Genomic DNA, 23,698 nt, shown 5'->3' on the forward strand with positions numbered 1-23,698 from the left:
ATTCAGATGCCCACGAATGGTGCAAATCCAGTGAGCTCAAACGGTTGAGCAACACATGCAGACACGCAGTATAAAGATTCTCATAGCATATATCTTGTGTGAAGAACAACTAATATTACTGAGGAGTCCATGTACTCTATATCTGTATGTCTGTGTTATCTTGCCCCCAGGTGGCAAAGATGCGCACACCCGAAGGAGCAGCGCCATGTCCACTGAATTGAAGTTTTTAAAAAAGTCTAATAATCATCTCGTCTCGCAGGTTTACAGGTGGTGTTGAACTCCATCATCAAGGCCATGGTCCCCCTGCTCCACATCGCCCTGCTGGTCCTCTTCGTCATCATCATCTACGCCATCATCGGCCTGGAGCTCTTCATGGGCAAGATGCACAAGACGTGCTTTCACGAGCACGCAGGTACGCGCGCGTCCGCCTGATTCAGCGCCATTGATTAGCTTGTTATTAATACTGCCCGAGTATCTGACTGCAGCAAGAAGCCAACGGAGCGTGGAGAAAACGGCAGGCGCACTTAAAGCAATCGCATCCATTAAATATTGAAAGCGTCGTTCGTGGCTCGTGAGCATGAAGGATTTTAGCAATAATTGCCGCGGCCGCTCGCCGTAAATGATTGAAGCAATTTTCAATAAAGGCCCCCCAGGTATAAATGGATTTGAACGTCGCCACGGTGGTGGTATAGGTCCCCGGAGACGCATTAGCGCTCCTCTGGGTACGTGCCAGCGGAATACTCTGCCGTCGTATGCGTCGACCCACCCCCACCCCCACCCGAGAGCGCCCGTTTTCTAAAATTAGCACGGCGACGTTTGGCAGTTTTTACGATCGCCGCAATTGATTATATACATTTCAACTCGATATCTGTCTTTTTGCACTGATTAGTTCGCATGCGGCGTGAGGAAAGCGGGACGGATTTGCGCATCTGGCGTCGTTTCCCGACTTGTAGGCCCGCTTTCATTTCTCCCAAGTGGCGACGCTCTGGAGTTTGAGAGCATTTTTTTTTATTGCATGATGTCGAGCATTAGAAAGAACAACCGTATTAAATCATAATATAAACAAACAGGAAGCTTCATTTTGTTCGGCTCTCGTTAGATTGTTGTTTCTCGATAAATTTAATCCCATCCCGTACAATGACTTGAAAGAAGATCAAACATTCCCCAGCGTTTGACAAGTGTAACTGCCAAACATCAGATGTTAACGGCGCTATCTTTATTTTACGGCAAAGATGTTAGCTTTACCGCCCCGGCGTCCCCCTTTCAGCGCATGAAACTTGTGAAACATTTGGCGCAACGAGTCGTAAATCAGGGTCGCAGACTCAAAGCGCGACGCTCCTCTCAGGCACGATAGCGGAGGAAAGACCGGCGCCGTGCGCGCCCGACATGGCGTACGGCCGACACTGCAACCACAACGGGACCAAGTGCAAAATGGGCTGGGAGGGCCCCAACGACGGCATCACCAACTTCGACAACTTCGCCTTCGCCATGCTGACCGTGTTCCAGTGCATCACCATGGAGGGCTGGACCGACGTGCTGTACTGGGTGAGCCGGCCGCCGCGGCGGGGCGCCGCTCCAGTCCATCGGGCGCCTTTTGGATTTCATCCAAAGCGGAATGTCCTATTCGTCGTATCAAGTAGATGTTGTGCATATTGGTCAAGATTCCATTCATTCTCCGCCAGCCGTTTTAAAACTATTTTGACTGATTTTATATTGGCTTGCCTACGCCGCCATCTAGAGTGACCTGTCAGTCATCGCAGCGGTACGGGTAGAAAAACCTCGCCGCGTATTTGCGTACGTCGGCGGCAGGATTCCACGGAAAAGAGTTGGCGTCGACGTGATATTCAGTCATTTGTGTTATTGTTCACGTTAAGGTGTGCGTGTAATAGCGTGTGTTGGTGTGTACATGTAACGGGGAGCTTCCCATCTCTTCACCCCCTCTGTTAGCACACTGTTTGCTTCCATCTTGTGCACACACACACTGGACAGTAATTATATTTGTCTTTTTTTTTTTTTTTTTTTTTAACAAGCACCTCTTTAATGCCTCATGCTGATTGCATCTCTGTATCTGGAACACACCCCCCCCCCCCCCCGCTCCTGTCACATTTTCACATCCACGCTCACCTTAACACGGCAGATATTTCGATTAACCCGCTCGTCTTGCCTTCTCCTCCTCCTCTTGTCGTTCTCTCTCTCTCTCTCTCTCTCCTCTCTCTCTCTCTCCATCCGTCTGTCCGTCTCTCAGATGCAGGACGCTATGGGCTATGAGCTGCCGTGGGTCTATTTTGTCTCTCTCGTCATCTTCGGCTCCTTTTTCGTCCTCAATCTCGTTCTGGGGGTGTTGAGTGGGTAAGAGCTTCTGCTTTGTTGGTTTTGTGTGTGTGTGTTGTTGAAGTTGCGTGCAGCGCAGCCAGACTCCCACCGCCAAACATTTTTGAGATTATCGCCTCCTTTATCTAAGAGGGAACATTTTCCGCGCCCGTGAAACTGCTCCACTTCCTGTACGTGTACCGTCCCAATACTTCTGTCCACGTAATGTGTCCGTATAAATTTTACCAAATAACGTGTCAAAACTGCGTCATTTCTATTGTGGGGGGAAGCCAAACAAGTGTAATTGTTACCATCAATCATAAAAGAACATGACGCTGCCCCTCTTACCCCCCCCCCCCCCCCAAAAAAATGGACATTCCAATCAAAGGAAGTTTTATGACATGCACAGGCTACATATGAAACAATCACTAGCGTAGCCATCCGTCACGTTCATGTTCATGTCATTTGAGCACAAGAGGCCGTCGCGGCCTTTTTGGAACGACCAGACGGGCACGCGCACGCTGCCATCCAAGCGTTTTTGACCAGCTCCGTACCTGCGAAAGTGCGACTCCAGGGTTCCAGTCTCGAGTCAGCGCGGGTCTGCGGGGTTCACGTCAGGTTACTCGCGAGGGTAAAAGCGGCAAAAAAACAAAACAAAACAAAACATGTGTTCCGAATAAGTGCTCGTCCGGCTGGGGTTGCTTCGGCGAGTACAAGAACCACCCGGCCCGTGGGGACACGCCGAGGTATAAATAATTCACCCCTCAGGGTGGAGCGCAGAAAACTTGCAATCGCCAAAGAAGCTCAAATCTTATAACGAGTCTCGAATGTTATTTTCTCCTTTCATGTCCAAACCTTAAACTACAAAACAGATGACGGCTGTAAACCAAGTAAACATGACGGGGCAGCATAAGTGTTAAAAACTAACTTGTGACTAATAAGTCGGCGCCGAGGCCTGCTTTTAACCCTTAAAACAATCTGATTTAAACAAAAAGACTAGCGCAACATGTGTAAACCTGCCTAGCACTCACAGGGATGTATTCTTTATCCCCTGCGAAGAACCACCAATACTACTCTGCCTTGCTCTGCTTGTATTATGAGGCAACGCTCAAGTGGCCGAGGTGCACAGCGTCTATTGAAAAATGCTTTAATTTCTCGTCATTTTATTTAATGATATGTTTTAATGAAACACAACATTACACAGTGCTTTTTTTTCCATATTACAATTTAGGGAAAAGAGAATTGCAGTAATGTTGTGTCCACGGGAGTCTTGGCTGCACTGGACTGCCTCCTCTCCTCTCCGATTTGAGGTTGAACCCGCAGCGTTACGTCCGATTTCCAGAAAGCTCACCTGCTCCGAAACGAGCGGTTTTGTGTATTCATGAGTTCACAAAGTGCAGCTGGCCCGACGCCGAGGATCCTGCTCGAGTGGCACGTCCCGAACAATCACTGAGGCTCGAAGCAGTTTCCTAACACCTTCCTTCCCCTTTTCCTTCCGTCTCTCCACCAGGTGAACGACGCAGTAGGGTACAAGTGGCCGTGGGTGTATTTTGTCACCTTAATCATCATCGGATCCTTCTTTGTGCTTAACTTGGTTCTGGGGGTGTTGAGCGGGTAAGGTCAGGGTCCGAGCTGACTCCAGACTAACATCTCCTTTTCATTCCTCGGGACAACTCTTGGGAGCCTTCCTCCTGCCAGCTTTTTCTATCCCGACGGTAGACGCCTTGCTTGTTTTTATAGGTACACGGCGCAGTTCCTAGTCCATCTGGTGACGTTTAATTCCAAAGTCCCCGGAATTGTGCTTGCGCACGTCCGTTTCAGTCATTATCCTCGCAGCCGACTGCGGCGAAATGACACTTAAGCAACTGGCGCTCGAAGCCGGGCAAGACGGACAAGTTTACGGATATTAACTCTCCGGCGCCGATGTCGCCGAGCTGCGTCGACGGAATAACATGACACGGTCGTTGGGCAGCTCTGTTTGGACCCTGCAAAACTGTCACAGTCATTTTAAATAAATAGATACATAAGCCAAGCGAGTGATGAACATTTGGACTCCCAAAGGACTCGCTGGGAAGATGAGCGGCAATCGCTGTTAATAACGTCTTATGGGATTTGAAAAACAATTTATCTGAATGCTTTCCACCATTTTGAGGTTTCGCTGAGAAATAAGCGCTAACAGGTAAAGTACGTTTTTTTTTTTTGTTTTGTTTTGTACACTGCGAGGGATTGAGCGGAGGAGACGTTTTGGATACGATTTGCTCGCTGATACTCAGCAAAAGCTGTCATTCATTTATAATCCGAACCAGCCAACTAAATCACTTTGAATGAATTCATGTGAAACGGTGACAAATGAAGGCCTCCGACCGATCCTCCTCCGAGGCGTGATACCCGGGATGATACGCCGGCAGCGTTGTCGGGGGGGAGAAAAAAAAAATAAAAGTCTATTTGGCGCAAACAGCTCGGGGTGGCTTGGCTGTCGGAGTCTTTGTCTGGCTTGTGACTAATGATGCCGTTAACGCACTACACGGCCTGACCTTTTACCAAATTCGCAGTGTGTTCGAGGGGGGAGGGTGGGGGGTTTTGGGCAGCCTCAGACTGACGCGATAATTTATGGCTAACCAGGAACAGTGAGCCGGCAACATAGAAAGGGAAGAGAAGCCGGGACCAAGCCGCGTGTTCGTACACAGCCCGGCCGGTTAGTGACCCGCGCAACGAAGCCGGCAAACACATTCCAACGAGCTCGCCGATGCGTGCCGACCTCGGGCCGGAGCGCCGGTGGGGGGTCGCCTGGAGATAAATGAGCAACATTCACCCAGACGGCAACAAGATGAGCATCATTGGACCCCGACGCTCATCAGTCACGCGACGTCCAGCCACGTGCCTTTTATTCACCGCGCTAAATCAATTCACATGTTTCAATGCCGGCCTGGCAGCGGACAGCAAAGCAGAAAATTGAAAACGACCGACTCAGTGGTCCCCAGAATTTGGGAAGAAGCAGGTTAATAAAACTGCTGTGACAGAGAGCGCGGGTGGTGGTATGCACGGTGAGCAGAGGGCGGAGAAAGGAAGGTTCTTGAGTGTTTTATAGATCGACGAGGCCCATGCAAGTCCAAAATGAACATTTATCGTCGGTTATTTGGGGTGTAAAGTCATATATGATGATTGTAATCCACGTCTGTGTGTCAGGATCTGGGCTTTTCATCTGGTATGTGCACACTAACACTCTTTAAGCTCTTTTTCTTGGCAGGTTTTCCCTCCTTCCACCTTTCAGAGGCTCATCATCAAAATGCGTGTTTATTTGAGCGAGGCTTTCACCTTTGATTTGTTTTTGCCGCTTCTCTCCCTCTCTCGGGTTCCTGGATCTGCATCCCTCGCCCCCCCCCCCCTCCACCCTCCCAGAGAGTTTTCCAAGGAAAGGGAGAAGGCCAAGGCACGAGGCGACTTCCAGAAACTGCGAGAAAAACAGCAGCTGGAGGAGGATCTCAAGGTGGGCTGGACAAAAGTCTTGGGACACTTAAGTGGCAAGTGGCTGGACTAGAACCAAAGAGTTCCCCATGAAACTTCATTTTTGATTCATCCTTTAATAAATAGCGACGCTCCGACGCATCTTATTTCTTTAGACTGAAGTCATTACATTTAAGTGCTAGTCCTTTGGGTGTCATAGTTAGTACTGGAGCATTTTTGGGCATTCCTGGTCATAAATGTATTTTTTTGTTTTGTTTTGTTTTGTTTTGTAGGGCTACTTAGACTGGATCACTCAGGCTGAAGACATCGACCCGGAGAACGAGGAGGAGGGTCTGGATGACGACAAACCCAGAAACCGTGAGTCCTGCAGCACCCTTTCCTCTTCTTCTTCTTCTCCGTCATCCTCCCATCTTGGCCGTCCTTCCATCCTCCTCCTGTGCTCTGCGGCTCAGGTCTGTGGGGCTTACGCCAACAATAGGTATTAAACTAGTTCAGAGCGCCGCTGAGGCGGAGGCGCCGCATTTGAAAGGCTTTCGGCCTCGGGAGGGACCGCGGGGGCCCCGGGCGCTGGAAAGCGCCGAGCGCTCGACACGTGTAGCGGCCTTGTGCGGAACGGATCCTCATCTGAGCCTCGCCGTCTAATCAAGGCAACTCGGCGTTTATTATTACAAGAAACTCTGAAGCGCTTTTGTTGTCGGGAGTCCAGTCAGATTCCAGGACGGCTGCCGGGGGGTTGTGCTCCTTTTCAAGCTGAACGTAACGTCTTATTTTGTGCACGCGCGGCGTCTGAGTCCAGAGGGTTTTACAATAAGCGTTTGAGGTGACAGCGAAGGCAGCTGCGGCTCCGACTGACAGAAGCAATAAGAAGCAATGCGTCGCTTGATAACGGTTACATCCCGGGGCTCGCCACCCCCCCCCCCCCCCCCCCCCCCATCCCCCAGTCTCCATCAACCCCTCACCTTCCGCCGCCACCGTGGAAGCGTCCTTCACGAGCCCTCCCACCTCTCCCGCTCTCTCTCCGACGCCACTCAAGTATCCCAATTTTTTCCCCCTCCCCTCTCCGGTTGGCTGCCGCCCCGTTCCTCCCCATCACTTACGCCCGAAAGCACTTGAGTTCCTTTCGCCACGCCACGTTTCCTTTCTCGGAAGTGAAATGACCGATATCTGCCGTGCAACTTTTTTTTTTTGGCAGCTAGCGACAACACCCAAAAAAAACGAACTGATTTGTTCTGGAAGCGAAGATGAAAGCTCATTTTAAAGGCCTCGCTCCAAGCCAATGTACCTGCAATCTTTGCGCACAAAAGTCTGCAATTTGCAGCTTTTACGATCCCTGCGAGCTGTGAAATTTAAAACAAAAAATACAATTTAAAAAAAAAAAAAAAGGGGTTTCTGGTCTGCTTCGCAGTCTGCCCTATTAGCTGTTGCGTCGCTCGTGTCCCTCGAGCTCCGCAGCGGTAAACAGCACAAGTGTGTCAACATTGTAAGGCGTGATTACTTTAGGCACCCGTCGTGCAAATTGGGGATGCTTTTATTTGCTCGGGGATGCCTGTCGAGGAGTGTCGTTGCTAAAATGTTTGGCTGATTTGTTTTTGCTTTGAGCAAAAAAATTCGTCAAATTCCCAACCGATGGCACGCTACTCAGAGATCACCGGCTGGGCCGTGGAAAACTTCGGTCTGAAAATCACAATCGCCTTGTTCTCCAATTGAGCAAATAATTGAAGAACAAAAACCTGACTTGATCTGCACAGTTGATTATCTTTGCAAAAAGGTTCAATGTGGACGGATGCAGCAGCGAGAAGAAGGTCCTGGATGTTCTTGAGCAGGTGTCACTTGATGTGAATTTTTGCCACTCGCTATTGAAAGTACTAAAATATACTGAAACCGGTTCTAAAATAGCAAACGTGAAACCCCCCATCCCCCTCCCCCGGGTACATCATTAACATCTCCCCGTTTGTGACACATTTGTTTCTGGGGAAATGCTTTCATTTTTGAAAGAGGCGGCGTTAAGTGACTTGTGGTTATTTTTTTTTTTTTGCGCCCGTGTCATCCAGTGAGCATGCCGGCCAGCGAGAACGAATCGGTCAACACGGACAATGCGCCCGGAGGCGACGTGGAGGGCGAGACCTGCTGTACCCGGCTAGCGTAAGTACGCCGACGCTACTCGGACCGCGTCGGGATCTTCCCTGTAACCGTGCCAGCAAACTGTCGAAAAGGAGCAATCGCCACAAGAATCTCATCGGGAGCGAGGACAACGATTCCGATTCCAGGTGTGCCCAAGCGTTAAACGAGCAGGGCATCAATCGTGATCATCTCGTAGTAGCGGAGCCTTTACTGCTCGGTCGCCCTCTGGTTCTGACGGGCCGTCTTTTGCTTGGCCCCCTCGCCGGCGGCTGACTCACTCGCTCGCCGTCGGTTATACGACGGGACGCGACGCGACCGCTTTCTCGCTTCAGCCCGCCCACGCCTCACGCACGCCATGGCCGAGTTGCCGCACGCTGTTGGTTATTCATTCTCTTCTCTGTCCATCTGTTACTTTGTCTTTGTTTGGCTGTTTGTGGGTACTTGTCTGAGCCAAAAAATGACAAACGGGGAAAAAAAAACAACAACAAAAAAGAGAAACGATGTCGTAATCTGTGCCAGGAACCCAACTCGTAACGGTTTTCGTGGCAACGCCACGAGTGAAGCATTTCAGCGCTCGTCGCCTATAAAAGAAATAATCGAAGAAACATGAAGAGAAAACCTCGCGGCTATTGGGAATTGGAACCCTCACCTTCTCTTTTGTGAGAGTGCCCGGCGCTATTATGGAGATAAGCCTCGGAGTATTTATCCTTCTTGTCGCCATGGAGACGGACCTCAGGCCAGCTCCCGCTGATCTCTTAATCGAGACGGTCGCGTCCGGAGGAGAGACTTGCACCAGTTGATACTCGGGATACATACAAAGTTCTTTGCTCGCGAATCATCCATCCATCCATTTTCTTAGCCACTTATCCTCACAAGAGGCGCGGGGGGTGCTTGAGCCTAACCCAGATGTCAACGGGCAAGAGGCGGGGTACGCCCTCAACTGGTCGCCGGCCAATCGCAGGGCACATCGAGACAAACAGCTGCACTCGCAATCGCACCTCGGGGCAATTTAGAGTGTCCAATTAATGGGGATGTGGGAGGAAACCGGAGTGCCCACCCGGAGGAAACCCACGCAGGCACGGGGAGAACATGCAATCTCCACACAGGCAGAACTGTGAGGCCAATGCTTTACCAGTTGATCCACCGTCCCGCCCCTCGTGAATCAATGAGGGGTTTTTATTCAAACATTCCTAAACACACCTGAACCCTGGCAGTGCAAAAAAAAAAAAAAAAAAAGATGGCATTTATTCCGATATATAAATGCATTTCTTTGTCCTCCGTCATATGTTAATGTTACTGTTCCGGTGGCAAACAATCAAAGCATATTTGACCGAAATATACTTCACAATGTTGGAAAATTTACCAACATAATCTCATTGACTGCTTGCCACCTCATACGTGTTCCGGCGGGGTGATTTGACCAAACGACGAATGAGCAAGCGCTGTCAAATCGCCCTCCATGTTGTGTCTATACCTGTATATCTATGTGTGCGTGTGTGCGTCTGTGTGTATAATCCATTCTTGTTCTCTGTGTTCCAGAAATAGGATCTCCAAATCCAAGTTCAGGTTAGTAGCTGTTGTTTGCCATTGTGTCGACTCCGCTCACCCGCTCCCAACTTAACTCCTCGACGTGCGCGTGTCATCATCGCCTAATTGCAGTGTTTTTGATGCTTGATCATAGAATCTGCTGGGTGAAAAAAAAAAAAAAAAAAAAATGGTACATGGTGGCGCAAGCGCAGCACCGCTTTTGTTGTCAAGCCGCAGCTCACAAACAGGCCGAGGAATGAATGCGTGATATCAAATGACGCCTCAGAGCCAGGGGAAGAAGGTCAAACACAAATAATCACAATCGTAAAAAAAAGAAAAGGATGCCGGTTGTCACTATTATGAACTTTTGGTTTATTTGAGTGAAAAATAGTTGTTGGCGCACCTCTCCAATGTGTATATGAGTGGAGCAAAATATTACGACAGCAATAAATGTCTTGTGGCGCCGGTTCAAACGGAGCTTTTTTTTTTTTTTTTTTTTTTGTGGTAACCGCAGGATTTTGTTTTGGTTGTCATTAGGCGTTGAATCACCACTAAGTGTTTTTTTTTTCCTTGCCCAATTTCATGTTCAATTGTCTGCAGAACAAAATAAATCGTTTGCACAATGAGATGAAAGACTTCTGTTGGAGTGCAAATAACAATCAGACACTTGAAATTTCAACCCTCAATCGCGTCGGCGCTGGCTTTTTTTTCTTGGGTGCAAAGGATGCAAATTTTGTTTTCCAACAGCTCCGCCGAGCATGGAGCGAGATTCCTGACCATGCGTCTGTTCTATTCTCTCTATTCTGTGCGTTTTCCCTCTTTTCCCGCCCCCCTGCCTGCAGTCGCTACTCTCGCAGGTGGAACCGGCTGTGCAGGCGCAAATGTCGAGCGGCGGTCAAGTCGCAGGTTTTCTACTGGCTGGTCATCTTCCTGGTTTTCCTCAACACGCTGACCATCGCTTCGGAGCATCACCACCAGCCGCAGTGGTTGACCGACATACAAGGTACGGCCGTAAAACCTCAAAATTCACTGCGCGCGTCCTCCCTTTGCGTAGACGTGCTGCGTTTCACATCCTGCTTGAACAGCGTGGATTTCATTTTGCGTTCTCGAAGTAGGAAAGAAAAATGTCATGCGAAGGGAATGATAAGACCATAAAAAGCTTCAAATCCCAATTGCCGTCACCATCATACTTGAAACGTAATATAGATTTTAAGAAGTGTGTAGTAGCTTTTAGGACGCTGTGTATTTATTATCAGGGTTCCCACCCGTCCTGGAAAACCTGGAAAATGATTTCTCCAAAGCTTGGTGGGGGGGTTACCAGTGTATGTTGCACTGTAGCAGCTGAAAATGTCCTGGAAAATAATTTCAAGAAAAGAGTGGGAACCCTGAATAACAGGTATTGGTTGCAAATTGATTTCACTGGCCTCTTTTTTTTTTTTTTTCCGAACAGACATCGCCAACAAGGTGTTACTCGCGCTCTTCACCGGCGAGATGCTGTTGAAGATGTACAGTCTGGGCCTTCAGGTGCGACAGCAAACGTAGCCGCGCAGTCGACGTCGACCGCTACGAGTTGCACACCGACGGGCGTGTCCTTTTGCTTTTTTTTTTTTTTTTTTTTTTTTCCCCCTCAGGCGTACTTCGTGTCGCTCTTCAACCGCTTCGACAGCTTCGTGGTCTGCGGCGGGATTCTGGAGACCATCCTGGTGGAAACCAAGATCATGTCGCCGCTCGGCATCTCCGTGCTGCGTTGCGTACGCTTGCTGCGAATCTTCAAAATAACCAGGTGCGGTTTGACAAATGCGTTCACGCCGCGTCGGCTTTTCAACGCACAACTTGACGGAATGCGTCGTTGCCTTTGTCGGGTCCAGATACTGGAACTCGCTGTCCAACTTGGTGGCGTCCTTGCTGAACTCGGTCCGCTCCATCGCCTCCCTGCTGCTCCTGCTCTTCCTCTTCATCATCATCTTCTCCCTGCTGGGCATGCAGCTCTTCGGCGGCAAGTTTAACTTCGAGGAGACCCGGCGGAGCACCTTCGACAACTTCCCCCAGTCGCTGCTGACCGTCTTCCAGGCGAGACAATCTCGACTTTGTCCTTGAGCGCGTTCGTCCTGCTCAAATGGATGTCGTTCATCTGCTTTGATTCACTTTTATGTTGTGATTTTGTCAGATCTTAACCGGAGAAGACTGGAACTCGGTGATGTACGACGGGATCATGGCGTACGGCGGGCCCTCCTTCCCCGGCATGCTGGTCTGCATCTACTTCATCATCCTCTTCATCTGCGGGAACTGTATCCTGTCGGCAAAATGAGTCACCGTTGGAGGGGGGGGGGGGGGAATAAAGTGCGCCCTACAAGTTTCCTTACGGGCCAATCACGTTGGAAAAATGGATTGTAATTTTCATCCAGTGTGTTCCATCAAAGCAATGCCCTGAATGTTTTTCAAAGTGAGTCGGAGGTTTTCACGTAGGGCCGCACCGAGCTGCCCGTTGTGACGGTCTGAGCGCTCCCCCGTGCTGAAAAGTCTCCTTGTGATGAATGTGCATGCGTTACTAACAGGGGAACTCTGGCTACGTAGCAGTCCCGGTCTCATAGTTTCCCTTCTTCTACATAGAGGGAGCTAAAATATGTTATAACTTAACCCAAACCCTCACCTTAAAACAAAAGTTATATATCTATAAGATATACATTTATATGTACGGTCACTCTGTTCGTTTTTCTGAGACATCCATAGCGAAAATGAACACTCGACTACAAGTTGTCGAATGGCACATGGCACGGATGGGGATGTTTGAGACTGGCCGGAAGTTTACAAAATATACGCGCGTGGGCATTACTCACAAAGAGACTTTGCAGCAGCGGGAGAACTCAGACCGTCACACCGTACAAATTTAGCTGGACGTCCTTCGGGCAGCGACGTTCGAGGCGGCGCCCACGGGGATTGAGGATGTGACGGGGTCAGCAACATCCTTAACGTCGCCCCGTGACCAGATATCCTACTCAACGTCTTCTTGGCCATCGCTGTGGACAATCTGGCTGACGCGGAGAGCCTGACTTCGGCCCAGAAGGAGGAAGAGGAGGAGAAGGAGAGGAAGAAACTGGCCAGGTACCGTACGGCGCAGAACTGGCATCGGTCGCGCTTGTCGGGGTTGCGCAAAGGTTGGCATCCTTTGTTGTTTTTTTTTTTTTTTTCTTTCTCCAGGCTGGGCACTCCTGACAAGCGGCACAACAACGAGAAGCCTCCACTGGAGGAGGAGAAGAGAGAGAAGATTGAGCTGAAGTCCATCACCTCTGATGGCGAGACCAACACTGCCACCAAAGTAAATGTGCGCAAAAGACCTCAGAATTCGACCATTTTGCTCCATTGACGTGTGACGAGGGCGCCTCTTCTCCCGCGCAGATCAACATGGACGATTACTGCGGCGACGAAAGCGAAGAGAAGAATCCCTACCCCGCCAACGACTACATAGGTAACGCACTCGGCCCCGCGTGATTTTTGCCGCTCCCGGGAAACCGCCGCCTCTCGTCTTGAGCGGGCTCCTCTCCGCCAGGCGACGACGACGACGAGGAGCCGGACGTGCCGGTGGGCCCGAGGCCGCGGCCGCTGTCCGACATCCAGCTCAAGGAGAAGGCGGTTCCCATGCCCAAGGCCCGGGCCTTCTTCGTCTTCAGCCACACCAACAAGTGACGCGTGCCTTCCGTCTTCTTCCCTCACGCTGAACACAAAAACTTTCTAAATGCGCTCTTATTTTGTCTTTTTTTTTTTTTTCATTTTTATGTCGTTTAGGTTCAGGGTTCTGTGCCATAAAATCGTCAACCACAACATCTTCACCAACCTCATCCTCTTCTTCATCCTGCTCAGCAGCATCAGTCTGGCGGCGGAGGACCCGGTCAAGAACGACTCCTTCAGAAACGAGGTTCGTCGAGGAAAAACAAAATATTCTTCATAGCGCTAAAAGCCTAACGGCCAATGGAGGAGGAGGGGGTTTTATTTTGTCTACTCATTCCTTCCGAGTCCTGTACGACTGTGTTAACTTCTAACTTGTAAAAGGCCTGTTAAGCTTTATTAGTTCCATTTCCTTGTTTTTTTAACACCAGACTGCAAAATGGAGTCAATTGTTTGCTCTTCTAGTAAATACAATATGGTCGCGGTAGCTCGGGGGGGGGGGGGGGGTTTGTTGTTCCCCACGGCAACATCGCTCTGCTGTTCGATTGCGAACATTTGCAAGCTGTGCTCAAAATGTAAAGAAGCGGCGAGGCGTGCGCTGGTTCCGCCTGCGCTCCGCGATCATGAACATCTCTTTTACGATCTTTTCTTTGGCCACTCTCCCTCTCCTTCCATTTCGGCTGTGCTTTTTTTGAACGACGGCGCGAGCTTTTCGATGCCCTAAACGTGCGTGGCGTCACCTCCCGTCCGAAACGATGACCCTCTCGGTTGCTTCCGCAGATCCTGGGCTACGCGGACCACGTCTTCACGGGGCTTTTCACCATCGAGATTATCCTCAAGGTGCGCGGACGCCGGCTTTTGCTGTTTAACGGTTGAAAAATTTACGAGCTGGTCCCTCGCCCGCCACAGATGACGGCCTACGGAGCCTTCCTCCACAAAGGTTCTTTCTGCAGGAACTATTTCAACATTCTGGACCTGGTGGTCGTGAGCGTTTCCCTCATCTCCTCCGGGATACAGTGAGTCCACCGTTTCTATTGTTGCACGGCGCAAATGCTTTTGTTGTCAAAAAATTGATCTGCTGTCACCTTCAGCAATTATCCCTTTTTTTTTTTTTTGCTCCGGACGGACGTCGCCGAGCCTCCGCGGCGTCTTTGCCTTCACGGGCCGTTTAGTCGGCCCCGCGGCGACGCAAATCAACTTGTCACGTCGCTAAGTAGGCAAATGTTTTGCCTGCTAAATTGGCCCATGCGTCACACGGCCTCACTCTTCTCTCCGACAACTTTACACTCCATCGCTCACCCCTGACAACCCCCCCCCCAATTCCCCCCGTCGTGCTGTTTTTGTTATTAATAAAGATGTCCTCTCCTTCTTGCAGCTAATAACTCATTGGAATGTTGTGATGTTTCTCATGTTTAATACGCTATGCTGCGCTCTCTGTTTCTAACTCTTTAATAGATTAGACTTCTCGACGTAAGTCCATATTAGTGCTTATTAATATGACCCCCCTCAACACGTTAAATGTGTCAAGCTGTCACTCCCTTGATTTGGTGTTTCTATAGTTTGGGAGAGTTTAGCTGGAGCAAAAAAAAACAAACAAAAAAACGTTCATTTATTATGCTCTCACGTCGAATGCCCTTTAACAATGACAATCATTTCTAACTAAAGTGAATTATCATTATTGAATTTGTGAACCCTCAAAATTGAACTCTCCTGGGCAATAGAAATGGCAGCGGAATGTTAACAAGTGGTTTTTTGTTTTGTTTTCTGTTATTGTTGTTTTTGGGCTTGTTAAAGGTAAAAAAAAAAAAAAAAAAGTGTGTGGGATGTTGCTGGACAGTCACAGTCAATTTGAGCCCGTTCGGAATTTCAAATTGACAAAATGTCACGACGGCGCTGGACAAACGTGAAAATGCATCGTGCGTGTAGAAGGGGGAGATTAAAAAATAGATGAAGGCCTCGTGTCGTTGATGAAGTCGAGGAAATATGGCCGAGAATTACCGGTCAGCTGCTTAATGGTGGCACCCACGGCTTTCTCGTTGTATAGCATCCTCGGCGGTGTCTTTATTTACGCAACGCTGCCAGTACACCGCGGCTACTTTTGACTGCGACGCGTCAGCGGCATCATCCCACACCGGATCGGCTACCTGAAGTCACCGTTAAACTTCCCGTTTCGAAGGCGTCACACACTGCTTTCTTTCCTTTCTGGGCCACGCGGACGCTCCCTTCTGGGTGACGCCTTGGCATTTTTGGTGGTGACGTGTGAAGAAAAACGTCTTCTGTAGCTTCTGTCAGCACCTTTTGCGGCGAAAGGTCGTTTTTCTCCTCACACGTTAACTAAAAATCAAAATGTCACCGTGTTCATCTCATCGTAGCTGTGGGACTTTTGTTGTCGTTTTGAGCACAACCCGTGAACGGACGCTTTCCTTACAGCACACTTTGCTTGCCCTCGTTGGTCTGTCTTTTGTTTTTTGGTTTTTTTTTTCAATGTGTGTCGTGTGAGTGTGTGATTAATTGTGACACGAGGATGTGTTACTGTGGTGCTCCTATGAGTCCCTCCCCCCCCAAAAAAAAACACCCCCCCTCCCCTGTGAATTACCAGAGGAGGACAAATAGAATTGTTCATGTGCTTCTTCTTTGTGATTTATGGTCTTATGGAATTATATATTTTTTTCCTCTCAAAATACCAGTTGAGTATACTTACTTGCAAGTTGAAGTCCTGCGCGGTTTACAACCGCTATGGGCCATATTTTTACATATGAGGGGCTTTCTACGATATGCAGTTTTTTACATATGAGGGGGCTTGCTATGATATGCAATTATGCATAAGGCAGCATTATTGCGACGTCACGTTTAAGACAAAATGGCACAAGGCCAGCCAGCCTATCACAAGCGTCGGTTTTAGGAGGAGGAAGTGAAAGGGGGGAAAAAAATAAAATAAAAAAGACTGGATAGCGCATACACATCGAGCGGGATGTCGATTGGTTGAATTCAGTTGGCCACCATCTTTATACTCCCAAAACGTGTGGAGGGCACGGTTTACAGGTTGGATTACGGTGGGGGTTTTCCTCAAATTTTCGCATGTAGAATTGAAACTGGTCGTGTGAGCTTGACGTTTTTTCAGTTCTTGTAACATGAAAGATTTTTGGTTAGCCAAAATAGGCTAATTGCAAAGGAAAGACATAGAACACTGTGACTACCAAGAAACCGTGACATGTTAACTTTTCCCAAAATACGCTGTGCAGCACTATCTTTTTAACATAGCAAAAAAAAACTAAGCATTTTTTTGTCCTAAAAACATTACATTTTAAGTCAGTTCGATATATTTTTGGAAAATAAGGACTCGCAATGGGAAAATACATGCTAAACGCATTGTTAGTTTGTTGTCTCTGCAATGTCCAATTTCAACTTGTTTCCTCGCATTTGAAAATCAAATTCAATTTGCAGAGTTCTGTATTCTGAAATTCATCACAAATTTCACAGAAAATGTGTTTTCTTGCTTATCCACAGATGAAGTTTGGGAAAATATTGACATCGCTTTTTGGCGAAAAACCGTCACCCTATAAAAGGTGTGAAGCAGAGAGCGAACAGTGAACAACAGCAACTGTAAACAAAACTTTGTTCAAGTGAATTATGCTCATCAGAAAATAAAATAAAAAACCCTTTACAAACAAACTTTAACAGTAAATCTTTCTAACTTACCTGTGGAATGTTTTCTCACAGCCATGAAACTGGCGATTAACGCGAGAGAGGTCGGGATGCTTGTTTTGGGAGTATCAAGATGGCGGATGATGACTCCAGTTTGAGTGGCCAATGAGCCATCCGAGTCTTTTTTTTTTTTTTTTTTTTTTTTAAGATCAGTGGTGAGGGGGAAAAAAATGATTTTGCGACTATTTTTTTTTTGAATGGAACTAAAACTGAAAAAATATGGAAATATACCTGTTGTAACTGTAATTGAATTGTGCCTTTTCTCCCGTTAAATGAGATTAAACTACATCAACACTGAGTATGTTATACCCTTTGAGGATGTTTTTAGTGTTTTTAAGTGTCGCACGTTCTTACCTTCTCTGAGGAGACCGAGAAGAGTCGTGTCACAATTGTGTGTTTGAAAGTCTTGAACACACAATGCCGGCCTCAATCTGCAGCGTCGAAGACGCACAGTGCACAAAAGTCAGTGTTGCGACAAAATCCGCAGTCCATCGTAGTGTCATTTCCCAAAAAAATGAACAGAACTGGTCACAGTTGCTCCACCCACTTTCTGTGAATGTGTGTTTGCGAAATATTTTGCAAAGCCCCGTCCGGCGTTTCAGGTCCAGCGCAATCAACGTGGTGAAGATCCTGCGGGTTCTCCGAGTGCTTCGACCTCTGCGGGCCATCAACAGAGCCAAGGGTCTAAAGGTCAGCGCGTCATCCCGGGCACATGAGGTTGCAAAAGTGAAGCGCCGTGACCGTGACCGTTTCCTGCCTTCCTCAGCACGTGGTGCAGTGCGTGTTCGTGGCCATCAGGACCATCGGCAACATCGTCATCGTCACCACTTTGCTCCAGTTCATGTTCGCTTGCATCGGAGTGCAGCTCTTCAAGGTAGAGCGCCAATTTTAGGCCTTTTCCCCACCAGCCGGAATGCCAACACGTCTCTGTCGGCCTCTAGGGCAAGTTCTTCTCCTGCACGGACAGCTCGAAACAGACCAAGGCGGAGTGCAGGTAAGACGTGGCCGCGCCGATGAGTTGCTCGCATCCGCCGCACAATGGCGGGCGTTGTGTTTCTGGTCAGAGGCTCCTACATCAAGTACAAGGACGGCGACGTGGCCAAGCCCGAAAGAGCCCTGAGGGTGTGGGAGAACAGCGAGTTTAACTTTGACGACGTGCTGCAAGGCATGATGGCTCTGTTTGCGGTGTCCACCTTTGAGGGCTGGCCGGGGTGTGTGTCGGCATGCTAGAACACACACACACAGACACACACACACTCATCAGGTACATGTGCCGCATTGCCCGTTTCGGTTCATCAACTCCCCCCCCCCCCCCATCCCACCCCCGCAGGCTCCTGTACCGGGCCATCGACTCTCACACCGAGGACGTGGGTCCCATCTACAACTACCGCGTGGTCATCTCCATCTTCTTCATCATCTACATCATCATCATCGCCTTCTTCATGATGAACATCTTCGTCGGTTTCGTCATCGTCACGTTCCAGGAGCAAGGCGAGCAGGAGTATAAGAACTGCGAGCTGGACAAGAACCAGGTAATGCGCCATTTTCATTTTTTTTACACCCATTTTCTCGAAACGACAGGGAGTTGTCTCCAACGTACACGGAAGCGTGTTACGGCCACACCTTAAATTTCGGTAAACCTCTCCCTGACGGACTTTTTTTTTTTTTTTTTAATATGCCTTGGTCTCAAATGAGTCCGATGCGTATTTTAAAAAAATTAATAAATAAAATAAACAGTCATTCACAGTGATGTTTACATAGGTTAACATGTGGCCGCAGTACGCTTCCGTGTGCGGGGGCTGAAGCTGCATATTTAAAAAAAGTTTACCAAAGCTTAACGTGTGGCCGCAACAGCCTTCCGTGTATGAAGGAGCCGACTTGCTGTCTTTTATGTTTTTTTTTTTTTTTTGTGGAAAACCAGGCTTCATTTATTTAAATATTGGTATTTATATTGATAAAAAATCTGAGTGGCTCCATCGCTATGTGGGATTTATTCTTGATTGAGAACAGATCCAGCAACGAAGTATTTGTACACGTCCAGACTTTTCTACGCTTTCAAACTCTTCGGTGTAAATCTCGACGACTTACTCACCAGATCCATTTGTAGATCCAGTTGTCCAAGACAAGCGGAAGTGGGTTAACGGTCCACTTTCTTATTGGCGAAAACATCGACTTCAGCATTAAATGTGGGTCCTCTATGCCAAGCGCCTCTCATTTTTCACGCACCTTTGTTTATTTGAATCTTCTAAATGTTTCACGGTACCGGACAAAACTCTGGGCGACGTATTTTCGCGTCGTCTCCAACCGACTTAGCATTGAAAAATGCTTTGCTAGACCGACACTTCCGGCCAGTGACGTGATTTGATGACTCAGGTGCACGAGCTCTATACCATCCTGCAGCGATCATTTGTTCATCATAATAATTGCAGCAAATTTGTATGACGGGTAGCCTCTCACATTTATCAGCAGTAGCTTCGTTTCATTTGACCTTTTGTATCTTTTGCGCGTTTTTCCGCAGCGTCAATGTGTTGAGTACGCGCTGAAGGCCCGCCCCCTCCGCCGGTACATCCCCAAGAACCCGTACCAGTACAAGGTGTGGTACGTGGTCAACTCCACCTACTTTGAATACCTGATGTTCACGCTCATCCTCCTCAACACCATCTGTCTGGCCATGCAGGTGAACCAGACGCACGCGGATACAATTTTATTTTATTTTATTTTTTTTTTTTTTTGGGGGGGGGGGGGGTTCTTTTCATTTTTTCGTGATGACAGCGGTTTGCACGTGTCGGTTTGCAGCACCACGGTCAGACGAAGAACTTCAACGACGCCATGAACATCCTCAACATGCTCTTCACCGGCCTCTTCACGGTGGAGATGATCCTCAAGTTGATCGCCTTCAAACCGAGGGTGAGGCAGCGCACTTGCTTTTCGTTTTGTCGCAGAATTACAACGATCGTATGTCTCATTGGGGAAAGTTATTAAAAACTACTGACCCCACTGAGTGAACCCATCCGATTGTGTTCCTTTCCCCCCTTCGTTTTGTTTCAACCGAAGAACCTTCCCTTAACCCTCCACGTACACGCCGCATTGGTTCGGGGCGGCCATGTTGAATTTGTCTGCCTTTGCAATATGTTAAACAAGGAAGTCCAAATCTTGGGGCTCTTCGAACCTCATTTGATTTTGATGAGACTTTCGTGCCCGTTTAGCATAATTGCATATTCATGACGGCCCACGCCGACACCGGTATGGCCGCCGCGATGGCGATATGGCGTGTCGCGTTTTGTTAACATAATTGTTTTTACAAAGTGTCTGATCCCGCCTTAACCGCGCTGGGAGGTGTCGGCAGATGCTTTCCCTTCTAACCTTCCTCCTCCTCGTCCTCCTCCCGGTCCTGTGTAGGGTTACTTTAGTGATCCCTGGAATGTGTTTGATTTCCTCATCGTAATTGGCAGCATAATCGACGTCATTCTCAGTGAGATCAACGTAAGTACTCGCCTCTCCCTCTCTTTCCTTCACCCATCTTGTGTTCTCTCTTTCCTCCTTTCCTCCTCCTGCTCTTTTTTTCCCCTCTCCCTCCATCCTCGAGTCCCAGAAGTCCACCCGTCGGGCCGCGTCCGTGTACAGAAAGAAAGTAAGGCGGGCACTAACTGACCCGCTTGACCGGCCTCACCGCTCACAACTTGAACGTTCGCTTTTCCTCTTCCAGCATTTCATTTTTATCCCCATTTTATTGCCGTTGCCATCGTATCAAATGTGCGAGCGTGCGTTGCGTTTTTATATTTTTTAAAGGCTTCTTTTCTGCTTTTTTTTCCTCCCCCTCCTCCCTTATTCTGTCATCTTTCTGTTCTGTTCTTTTCCTCGGCACGCAGCATTATTTTGTCGATGCATGGAACACATTTGATGCCCTGATAGTTGTGGGTAGCGTTGTTGACATAGCGATCACTGAGGTTAACGTAAGTAGCACCGCTCCCTCCCTCCCTCCCTCCATCCTCGCCTGCCAACATGGTGTGCCCCCCCCCCCCCGCCCTACACACACACACACACACTCACAAGCCGAGCGATACCCATCTCGCATGCCTTCAAATGATTAGCAAACCTCGGCTGCACCGCATTTGATCCCGCGATGGCCGAATTGGGTCAAGTGAGTCAAAAGAGCCAGATGTCGCGGCGCTGCAGCGCCCTGGCGATGCATTTCTTCTCTAATTCGAAACACATGAAATGCGCCCTCACAGCGCCTTCGCTGCCCCGAAGCGCACCCGCCGCAACGTTCGGAACCAGCTGCACGATCCACTCTGTGGAGTTCAGAAAATAATGCCTTTTGCAGAGCTCATTCTGGCTGCGCTGTTTTATATCATTTGAACTTGTGGCAGGTTGGTGTCAGGTCAGCATTTTTTTTTTATTATTACCACATTCCGTTCGCATGACCCATGACAAGATGCAACGTCCGGGCCTGGTGTCATTCAAAGCACATCTTTGCAACGGCGAAATAAGAGAAGACAGCGAGAGCTGAAGTCGAATTGTGCCTTTGCAAAATCTTGCTGTACTCTGGAAAATTTTAATCCGCAAATGGTTTTTACTCAGCCTGCCAAATGTATGTAAATGTATGGATGGATTCATTTATTCTCCACGTAGAGGCCCGGCGGTCAACAACGGAGTGGCATAACATTGCACAATGTCAAATGTGGAGTGTATATTGTGTTTAGACTTCAGGGATGCTGGCTGGTCTATTCGTGTGATGTTGGAGGCGGGGGGAGTGGAGTGGAGTGGGGAGGGGAGGGGGGGGCTCGTTAGCATGCGAAAGCGGAACTCCACATCATTTAGTCATAGAGGAAGAATAAGTTCTGCTGGCAGGCCTCGATTTCCAGGGAAGCAAATCATGTTGAACAACGACGTAGCTTGCAGGCTGGTCAAATAGATGGATGTCACATTAAAAATTCATCTTGGAAAGTGCAGTTTTTATGACCCGAACAATTCCGCCTTCACGTGGGCCGGCACTTCGTTAGGCGCACCTGCGCAATCTAATTGATTTAGATGGAGGGGAATCTCAACGATAACGAATGGCATTCGGGCCTTTTAAGACGGCATGAAACAAAGCGCGGGCGTGTGGAAGGGCAGCACCGCGAGCGCCCCGATGCCGCCCAAAAAAGTGGGCATCGCCCCAGACGGCACCGGCCGGCCGTCCCAAGAAGCGACACAACGGGAATCCGGGCGTCCCTCCTTGTGAGGGCGGTGCACCGGGCCCCCTGTGAACAACACGCAGTACAATACGTTTCTTTCACTTTGGTCGGACAGTTTTTCAAGTTACACGCACTCGGACCGAGAAATGCACCTTTGCCATCTGTTAAAGTCACCTTGCAATATGATTTGCTTTTTAACTTTGCTTATGTTTTGCGCAATCACTCCCACTAAATACTAAAAAGACGGCAACCCAAATGTACTGTTCCAATGTGGTAACATATTAAGTAGTAACAATGTCATCTAACATTGCATAAACTAATATAACAAATGTGCCATATGTACATTGAGTACTTGAGGACAAAAAGATACTCAATACTATGGAGACAAAGTAAAATATTATTTCGTTGGCACCTCAACTCTAGTCAGCATTTTCCAAAACATATTTCAGTCCGCCGCCGCTTGCGCTCAGCCAATCGGCGGCTGCCGTTTACCGTCGCGATGTGAGACAATTAGGACGTAATTGCAGCTTGTCAGTGTTGCCGTGATAGATGTCGCCACTTAGCCTTTTGCAAATATGAAATGGCTTCTGATTGGCGTCTTTTTCTTCCTCTAGTAATTCGGCATTACAGTGCAGTAGTAAATGTAAATTCAAACGCTTACGTAAGAGCCTCAAGATCAATACAAGGGCAGAAAAGACATTACACCTCCCTCCTTCCCTTCCTTCTCTCCTTCCCTCCCTTCTTCTTATCAATGTTGTGTGTTATCTTTTTGTCCACGTGTCATTCAGCCACTGTCACTACTAGCAAATGCTCCGAAATGTTTACTGAACTACTCAATTTGACCTGGAAAGAGGCGGCCCTGTTAAAATCCCAGCAAAAAGCATCTTTCCTCTCTTCCTTCTGCCATCTTGAACGTCCTCTTCATCCCTCTTTTTCTCTTTCTTCTCACCTCTTCTGCCTTCTGTCATAATTCCTCCATCCAGTGCCAGTGCCTCTGCGTCGACTTTTGTCGCGGGAGAAGCAGTTTGAACGTGATATTCTGGTGCCCGTTTTGGCTCGAAAGGTCTCGTGGGTGTTTGGAGCTCAAAACGAGGCCCGGAATAGCACGCGGGGTGTTTTCCGCCGGTCCTGCCGATGCGGTAAACACAGCTTTGAACGTTGCGTAGCGTCAACGACGTTCCGCGACTGCGTTGAAGCTGCAGCTGGCCGCAAGATAAACAAGATGGCTCCGGAGGCAGGCCTCCATCCATCACCGCGCGCATAAAGCCACGGGCACCTGCACATAAATGTCGCAGGCGCATCATCAGCTCCTTCGCCTCCTCTCCGTTCCGGGCCGGGCCGGACCATTATTCACGATTTCATCCCTGCAGCCTGAAGCAGGCTTTCCAATATCCTGCACTCCCAACATGGGTCAGTCAAGCGTGATGCCACCAATCGACACGCTGTGATATCTTCTGAATTGTCCCTCCTGGCCCAGATGAAATTATGCTCCTTTATTTTATTTTTTTTTTTTTTTGGGGGGGTGTATATATATATATATATATATATATATATATACACACACACATCCATCCACTTCTCAGTTGTTGAATCATCAAATTGCTTGGAATGGCGAGATAAAAATCCTTGCTTCGCAGACAGCGGTCGCATTTGGAGCAAAACAGTATTTTGGTTAAGTCCTCAGAGTCCCGACCGAAAGGGATTGAAAAGAAGCAAGTCCCGTTTTATTT

The 23,698-nt window shown here is 48.5% G+C and overlaps 1 protein-coding gene across 5 annotated transcripts in view; it reads left to right on the forward strand.

Annotated features, from left to right (window-relative positions):
- The window catches only part of cacna1c (calcium channel, voltage-dependent, L type, alpha 1C subunit), a 107,151-nt gene that overhangs the window by 74,712 nt on the left and 8,741 nt on the right, over window positions 1-23,698 (forward strand). For 2 of the 5 annotated variants that reach the window (XM_061806780.1, XM_061806781.1), the window contains exons 6-32: window positions 260-412; window positions 1,346-1,545; window positions 2,246-2,349; window positions 5,710-5,797; window positions 6,048-6,132; window positions 7,827-7,917; window positions 9,436-9,462; window positions 10,266-10,426; window positions 10,874-10,947; window positions 11,055-11,206; window positions 11,292-11,493; window positions 11,591-11,711; window positions 12,411-12,525; window positions 12,622-12,739; window positions 12,820-12,889; window positions 12,971-13,103; window positions 13,207-13,336; window positions 13,867-13,926; window positions 13,996-14,102; window positions 17,394-17,481; window positions 17,558-17,665; window positions 17,733-17,785; window positions 17,856-18,002; window positions 18,122-18,323; window positions 19,310-19,468; window positions 19,588-19,698; window positions 20,191-20,274. In XM_061806780.1, coding sequence (XP_061662764.1) covers window positions 260-412; window positions 1,346-1,545; window positions 2,246-2,349; window positions 5,710-5,797; window positions 6,048-6,132; window positions 7,827-7,917; window positions 9,436-9,462; window positions 10,266-10,426; window positions 10,874-10,947; window positions 11,055-11,206; window positions 11,292-11,493; window positions 11,591-11,711; window positions 12,411-12,525; window positions 12,622-12,739; window positions 12,820-12,889; window positions 12,971-13,103; window positions 13,207-13,336; window positions 13,867-13,926; window positions 13,996-14,102; window positions 17,394-17,481; window positions 17,558-17,665; window positions 17,733-17,785; window positions 17,856-18,002; window positions 18,122-18,323; window positions 19,310-19,468; window positions 19,588-19,698; window positions 20,191-20,274 — 3,143 coding nt within the window. Of the gene's footprint in view, window positions 1-259; window positions 413-1,345; window positions 1,546-2,245; window positions 2,350-5,709; window positions 5,798-6,047; window positions 6,133-7,826; window positions 7,918-9,435; window positions 9,463-10,265; window positions 10,427-10,873; window positions 10,948-11,054; window positions 11,207-11,291; window positions 11,494-11,590; window positions 11,712-12,410; window positions 12,526-12,621; window positions 12,746-12,819; window positions 12,890-12,970; window positions 13,104-13,206; window positions 13,337-13,866; window positions 13,927-13,995; window positions 14,103-14,541; window positions 14,557-17,393; window positions 17,482-17,557; window positions 17,666-17,732; window positions 17,786-17,855; window positions 18,003-18,121; window positions 18,324-19,309; window positions 19,469-19,587; window positions 19,699-20,190; window positions 20,275-23,698 lie in introns of all 5 variants that reach the window. The other 3 variants (XM_061806778.1, XM_061806779.1, XM_061806777.1) reach the window with 2 other exon arrangements.

This window comes from Syngnathoides biaculeatus, chromosome 20 (assembly GCF_019802595.1).
Source record: "Syngnathoides biaculeatus isolate LvHL_M chromosome 20, ASM1980259v1, whole genome shotgun sequence".
NCBI lineage: Eukaryota > Metazoa > Chordata > Actinopteri > Syngnathiformes > Syngnathidae > Syngnathoides > Syngnathoides biaculeatus.